At 44.5% G+C, this 7,435-nt stretch overlaps 1 protein-coding gene across 1 annotated transcript; it reads right to left on the reverse strand.

The window, feature by feature from the left end:
• Nucleotides 1–4,076: 4,076 nt before the first annotated feature.
• On the reverse strand, nt 4,077–6,770 carry LOC118598339 (V-set domain containing T-cell activation inhibitor 1-like). The gene is made up of 2 exons (XM_036210986.1): nt 6,661–6,770; nt 4,077–4,497 (listed from the first exon to the last, which is right to left on the reverse strand). The coding sequence occupies exons 1-2, from the start codon at nt 6,713–6,715 to the stop codon at nt 4,142–4,144; spliced, it is 411 nt and encodes a 136-aa protein (XP_036066879.1). The 5' UTR covers nt 6,716–6,770; the 3' UTR covers nt 4,077–4,141.
• Between the last annotated feature and the right edge of the window lie 665 nt (nt 6,771–7,435).

Here is a 7,435-nt window from a genome sequence, read left to right on the forward strand (position 1 = left end):
TGGGCTGGGGCCTGCACTCCCCGCGTTCCTGTGCCTTCCTGCTCTTGGGTGTGGGGGGCCTCTACGACGGTCCCGTGTGCCCCGGTCTGGGTGCTCGGCGGGATTGCCCGGCGTGCGGTTTCTCTCCGCGGCTCCATGGCGGGTGTTGGGGGATCTTGGCTGCAGCTGCTGCCCCGGCGGGGGGTCTTGGCGTGGGGATGGCCGGGCGCTCTCCCCCTGAGTACATTCCATCACCATCCACCTCAGTGAAACATAATCACTCACCTGAGCACAGGTATCAGCTCACCTTAGCACTAACCGTTTGTGTGACAGAATGAAAGTCTTTATCTGAATGGGTTTGTATGATGGAGTGTGTGAGCTGCTGTTATAGTTGAATTGAGTACATGTGTAGTATATGTATAGTATATGTGAGTATGTTCAGTTTAAATGTAGAGACTATTTTGGCCAACAAGTGTGTGTAACTATAGAGCGTGTGTGTAGACAGGCCCCCCCCTCTTCCCTTTTTCCGTCCGGTCCAACAAGAAAGAAAAAATAAATAAATAAATAAATAAAATCAAACATAATCAATATAAATAAAGTTTAGCATTAAATACAACAGGGGTTTATACTCAATAAATCCCTGTTGTGACAGTAAAATCTGCCCAACACAAGAAGCTCTCAGCCCACATCTGTTGGCTCAGCTGTTGGACAGGACAAGTTAGAATAAAGTTCTTTGCTAAATTTGTAGTCTACAGGATTCCTTTTGATCTGGAGATGTGTGGAGACAGAGGACCCGGGACAACAGTTTAGGAAGGGACTGAAAGACAGTTTATTCTGTCCAGCCGGAGAGGTGCATCCTCAGTCTGTGTTGGAGCCAGGAGCTCTCCGCGTCCTGGCGCCGGGCCGGTTCTAGCTATCAGCTCGGTGGTTGGAGACCTGCCCGTGATCTAGTGAGTTAGCGGGCGATGAGGGACGCCCGCGCAGTGTGGAAAGGCACGTGTGAGAAAATCCGTGGTTAATGCGTCAAAAAAATTGTCGGCATTATGCACATGTCAGATTAATGCGTTTTTAACGCGACAAATCTGACAGCCCTAATAACAAGACAATTTTTGTCTCTGATAGTCGATGAAACCCATGATGGAAATGACAGACCTCATCTTTTTAGTGGGAGAACTTGCACTATTTATGTCTGACTGAATACTTTTTACCCCTCTGTATCTGCCGTTTTAAACATGAGCTTTGGAAACAAGTTCTCCTCATTTGTTGGATCAATAAAGTTCTATTTTAAACACATGGATTCATCGCGATTGTGAAAAAGTAAATAAAGTTTCTCATGAATTCAGTTGTTTCTCCTCTTCAGCTCTAACCTAAACCACAGCAATAGCTCCCTCTGCTGGAGGAAACTGAACTGCATGAAGTCCGAAGGATTCAGTTTGATGGATCATCAAACATGAATTTATGATCATTAGAAACAGTCATAACTGATACAAACTCTGATCATCTGATCTTCAGTCTGGTGACCTTCATCTCTGAGAAACAAACAGAGTCAGAGGAACTGCTGCTTCCAGAGGCAGCAGACAGGAGAGAACGTGTCTGAGAACATGCTGGAACAAGAAGACGGAGAACGTTCTGGAGGAATGTGAGGCCTTCAGACCTGCTGCAGTCTGGACCTCACACCACCTTTGGCTCCTCCCCTTTTCTCCCAGGTGGAGAGAACCTGTCTTCAGCTTCACTCTGAGACCTGCAGTCACATGTCCGAGTCGACCAATCAGCAGAGAGGACACGTCGGCCTTCAGAGAAGAATGTAGGAGCTGCTCAGACCTGCAGGAGACACCACCTGCTCATCGCTCTGACGGGCCAGAACCTGCTGGTCCTGCAGAACAGCAGCTGCTCTGACGGACGGAGACGAGCTCAGATCAACTCAGACAGAAGAAGAGCTTCCTTCAGACAGGTTTTTATTGGAATCAGAGCAGTTTATGGATCAGAACATTTCTCCTCCAGCAGCAGGAACGTCTGCTGACCTCCAGAAGGTCACGGTACAGGAACACTACGGGGTCAAATGAGGGTCACTTTCAGTCTGGTTTCTGTTCTGTTCCTCTGCAGGACCACGCCAGCAGACGCTGTTCTGCAGAGGAAGTGACCTCATCATGACCTCTGTCACCACATGTCAATCATGTCCTGTAGCCCCGCCCCCTCTCTGAATCTGAGCTGCCAGTAGAGACAGTGAAGTATCAGCTTTAAATGGAGGTTTGACTTGAAAGATGACCCTGATTTGACCTCAGATGACCCCATGAAGCCCCTCCCCCAACATGAATGATGACGAAGAACACTTGAGGAATTTCAATAACATGTAACACACTCAAAATGATGTAAAAAAATAAATAATTTCAAAATAAAAGCATAAAGGCGGAACGTTGCAGGTGGATTGACCTTTTTTGGTTTCAACCATTGACTGTATCTAGAGAACTGGACTGAGTGACTCCTCCCCCTGGCGTTCCAAACAGGAAGTACCCCCACAGACTTCTATAGAAACAATCAGCTGTTCCTGTCGTTCTATTGGTCAGAATAAACATTCTGGATCAGATTCCTTTAGAACGTCTGACAGGATATTTTAAGTTCTAAACGGACCAATCAGAGGCCTCAGGAAAAGTAGGCGGAGCCTGAAAAGGCTCAAAACGTTTGGCAGATTTCAACTGGAAGGGGTGTGGCCTTCCCAACAGCCACCTTCCTGATTGGAGAGAGTGGTTACCATAGAAACACACTCAGACCGACTGACCAATCACTGACGATGACTGGCTCCAACATGGCGGTGTCCAGGTAGCAAAAAAAAAAATGGCGGCTGAGTTGACTTCATCTGGTTGGAAACGGAATAAACTATTCTCTATGGATGTCACTCAATCCAGTTCTCACATACAGTCGATGTTCTTCCCTCTGTGACCTTTGACCTGGATCTGGCCTCCTGCATTAAGGCTTGAAGGTTTAATAATACTGACTTTGGTTTAAAGTGGATCCAGAATCCAGAGTCTGTGATCCTTATGGATCTGCAGATCTTCTCCTGTTGAAGGTTTGACCTTTGACCTAGATCTGGCCTCCTGCATTAAGGCTTGAAGGTTTCTCGCTACAGTAGAACATGATTGTTCATCTTCATCTAAATCCTAAAATACTGACTTTGGTTTAAAGAAGAAACTTCCAGAGTCTGTGATCCTTCCTGATCCTCAGATCTTCTCCTGTTGATCCAATCGTCTGGTTTCTTCCTCCTGACTGTTGACCAGCAGAGCTGCAGCTCTCAGTGATTGTACACGTGGAACAGGTTCTGGAGTTCATGTCATTCCAGTGTTCTCTTGGTTCCTCTTCAGTTCTCACTGGAACCACATGAACTGAGAGCATCAGTCGTTGAAAGAAGGGGTCATCAGAGGTCAGCTGCTGTAAAGGGTTAACCTCACAGATCCTCTGTGGGTTTGTCTGAGGATTCTGCAGGAAAACCTCTGGACTTCTTCCTGCAGATCCACAGAGCCACAACCAGAACCACAACCAGAACTGGCAGAACCATCAGACCCAGAAGACCACGACCGGCTCCATCTTTGACTCCATCTTCGTCTTCTCCTTTATCTCCTGCAGAGACAGAGATGATGATGAAGATCAGAATGTTCTCCTCTTCCTCATCAGCTGCTTCCTGCAGAGTCTCATCAACAACATCTTCAGAAAACACGTCTGATCTGAGACCTTTCACTCTGACATACATTCACTCTCATCCACACAGAAGGTTCCATCATAATCCTTCTCTTCTCTCTTCTCCTCCCTTTGAAGGTTTCAGTTTCTGTCCAAGTGTGTTTTTGAATCCCACCTCCAAACGGAGGATATAAAGTCCTACCTCATGAGGCCAAACCCCATCGTAGAAGTTCTTGTCTTCACGTGGATGCTCCACAGAAGTTTACATTTAAATGTGAGTAATGACTTCATGTTGTAGTGTGACCTTTTAAAGTTCTAAATCTGCTGTTTATTCAAGCGCTAGAAGCTCCTCGCTAACGCTAGCAGACCGGTGATGTTGATGACATCATCGAATGAAAGTCACATCTGAACATTAGACAGTAGGTTTCATAACCATCGTTTGGAGGGATAAATGACGGGGGAGGGGAAGGATTCTTCTGATTGGACCAAACAGTCACTGCTCACCTGGAGGAATCACTGACAGGTTGATGGTGGAGATCAGATTCCTGTTTCTCTGTGGATCATTTTCATATCTGACTCTACACTCGTATGTTCCAGTGTCATCGACCGTCACGTTCTTCAGAACCACAGACAGATCTCCATCCTTCATCTGACTGTTATTCAGAAACACTCGGTCCCTGAAAGATTCATGCTGAGCTGCTGGAAGTGATCGTCCATCTCTGATCACAATCAAATTCATCTCCTGAGGATCATCTTTGCTCCACAGTAGGAGTGCGATCTTCCCGATGTGAAGATCTTCACATCTCAGAGTGACATCCTGTCCAGGTTCAGCTTTGATGTTCTTCATATCTGCAGGAGAAGAAAAGAGAAGGTTCAGTTTCTCTCAGCATCAGAGGATTCAACGTGGATGAGAAGATCCAGAACATTCCTGATCCTCAGAAGAACAAAGATCTAACCAGAGAATTACCATCAGGAATCCATTTTCATAAAACTTCTCAAACCAAAAATGTCCAGAAGTCAAAACAATAAAACTTCTGAGTCTCAGAAAGTTCCAGGAAAGTCTGTCAGAGTTTCAGATGGAAGATCTAGAAATGGAGGATCAGGAACATCTGAGATGATGGAGAGACTCATCCTGAAGATCATCCTGAATGTGAATGCAGGTCTCTGCTTCCCTTTCCTGTCTTCAGCTGTTGGACCACAGAGCCCGTCCTCTGGGACTTCAGAGAGCAGGACGGTCACAGAGATGATCTGCTTCAACCAGAACCGGTTGTGGATCTTCTCCTGGTGGGTGGAGATCTCCATCCATAAGGTGATCTAAGGCTCACAAAGTAATAACTGGTCTCCGTCTGCCGTTAAGTGATCGCTGTACTGATCCATCCCGGTGAAGAGGGGTGGAGTCCAGAAGGTAAGCTCTCAGTTTACAGAGAACCCACATGTCTGGACCCGGGTCCAAATCCTGATACTGGTTCTAACTGTCTTTAATAACGCTGCCACAAACAGGAGCTGTGTAATAGTAGTTTAAAAAATGTTCATATAAAAAAATAAAAAATAAATCAGTTGTTATGCCGAGTGAAATATAACTATGTATTTAAAATAAAAAAGTTAAAACAGTGGGATTTGAACCCGGTTAAACATATGTAAGTATTGTACATTATCCTACTTCACTGGCTAATTCTTCTACAGTCAGTGTTCTGGAGGATAATAAAGGAAACCATCAGACTGAACGTTCACACCAGATTGTCATCAAACATTCGTTCATTCATAGATTTCCCACGTTAAGTTAAACAGCAGCCGTACTAGTCATTAGGTCACAGGAGATACCTGGAGCATCAGCAGTGTTTCAGCCGTTTTATCCAAGCACAAGAACGTTTTCTACTCCTGTATTTAATACAAAATGACACTTTGAACGGACTAGAACAGTTTTGGACGCGTGGTTTATACCTGATAAAACTCTGGTTTTTACATCCGTCTATGGACAACGTCAGACTATGATAGAACAGACGAAACAGACAATTTCTGATTGTAAATATACAAGTCAGTGAATGCACTGGGACTGAAGTTACCGCCCTTATCAATTCTGATTGGTTCTTCGTGTTAGCCCCGCCCCAACGGGGGCCAATATTTTCAAACTGAAATTTTCAGATACAAAAACAAAAAAAAGGGTTTAAAGGGAAGACAAGATTTGAAACTGAAAAAAGTTTTGAATTTTGAGTTTTGAAACCTAAAAAGCAGAACTGGTCCTTGTGTTAGCCGTACCCCAACACACCACAAGAGGGCCAAAAGGTTTGTTACGAAAAAAAGATTTGAAACTGAAAAATAAGATTTCAAATTGCAATTTTTTTAAACCTAAAAAAAATAACATTTGAAACTGAAACTAACTAGATAAAGTTCATTTTTGAATAAATAAGGTTTTGGATATTTATATTTTTTTCAATTTAATATATCTGGGTTTCAATTAATATCGTCCCCGATTTAGCTCCATACATGAGAAGTTTCTGGTTTGTTCCTACTGTCTTGACGACACTGGTCTGTTGGAGTTTGTTGACGGTCCCTTACGTTCAGCAGCCGCACATTGAAGGCGCTGGCCTGGATTCTCATTGAAAAGGATTGAGCGGTCGTTGTCTCGTAACATGGGCCGCAAATGATGGAAGTGAGAAATGTGAAGTGTTGGTTGGTTTACCGGTTCTTCTGTAGTTGAGGCGTTAGAACAATCTAGTCGCTTTTCCTGGAATGTGTCGAATGTCGAATATGAAACTAACGTAACCGCACTAAAAACTCCTCGTTCCGAGACTCGCCGTATGGTCGAGAACGAGGAAAGAGCGGACATCCTTACGAACCAACCCACGATTAGAGGATAACGGATACACGGACGTTGATATTATTTAGTAATATAATGAGGAAGCAGCGGCTCGTTAACCGGAAGTTCTGGTTCTGGACTCGCGGTTCGTCTCCGAGTCTCCGAGTCTTTGCTAACATCACCTGGTATTTTCTTAAAGCTCTGAATGATCTCACCTGCTGAAGATCCACCAGAAACCCCCATCAGAGCCAAGACAACTACGACCAACATTACTTTGGACCGTTAGAGATTCTTCTTCTGCTGATTCTTGATTTTTAGCACTGAACTTTTGTCTACATGTCTGCCTCCTGCCGGTGAGGAGGATATCGACATAATTATTCTTACTGTTTTAATGTTACTGTTTTTATCTGGTCTTTCTTTCGCCTTTATTCCTCCTAATCAGACTTTGAAAATCTTTTTTTCACCAAGTTTTTCTTAGATGTTGTTGTTACATCCCCTGCCTCAGTTCTTCTGGTGTTACATGCTGCAGATCTGCTGCACCTTTTCCACCTGCCCTGTGATCCTGTTCATCTGGCAGGTGGGGACAATAGTCTGAATAAAGAATCTGCTGAGTGTTTAACTGTCTTATGGGGTCCAGATGACTCTTATATTGATGTGTGATCTATGACAAATGAGGACACAACTTAATGTCAGCCACAGACACTAGTGAAGATAAAAACAGTATTAGGGACACCAAAAAAAGTAATATTACAAGTTTTATCTCTTGAATTTACAACTTTATATCTCAGAAATTTACGAGTGGACGGATGGGTATTGTGGGCATACTCAATCCAGACGAGAAAGGCTGACCAGTCTGAGGGATTCTGAGCGGCCACACAGCGAAGGGCCGCCTCCAACTCCTGGTTAGCCCTTTCAGCCTGGCCGTTGGATTGGGGGTGGTATCCTGAAGTAAGGCTGACCGTAGCACCAAAGGCAGAACAAAAGGCTCTC

This window comes from Oryzias melastigma, unplaced genomic scaffold (assembly GCF_002922805.2).
Source record: "Oryzias melastigma strain HK-1 unplaced genomic scaffold, ASM292280v2 sc00349, whole genome shotgun sequence".
NCBI lineage: Eukaryota > Metazoa > Chordata > Actinopteri > Beloniformes > Adrianichthyidae > Oryzias > Oryzias melastigma.

Bases quoted from the DNA above. Each gene is read 5' to 3' on its own strand.
- LOC118598339 (XM_036210986.1), bottom strand. From the start codon at position 6,715: ATGTTGGTCGTAGTTGTCTTGGCTCTGATGGGGGTTTCTGGTGGATCT. The intron at 4,498-6,660 runs GTGAGATCATTC...CTTCTCCTGCAG, and splicing joins TTCTGGTGGATCTTCAGCAG to ATATGAAGAACATCAAAGCT.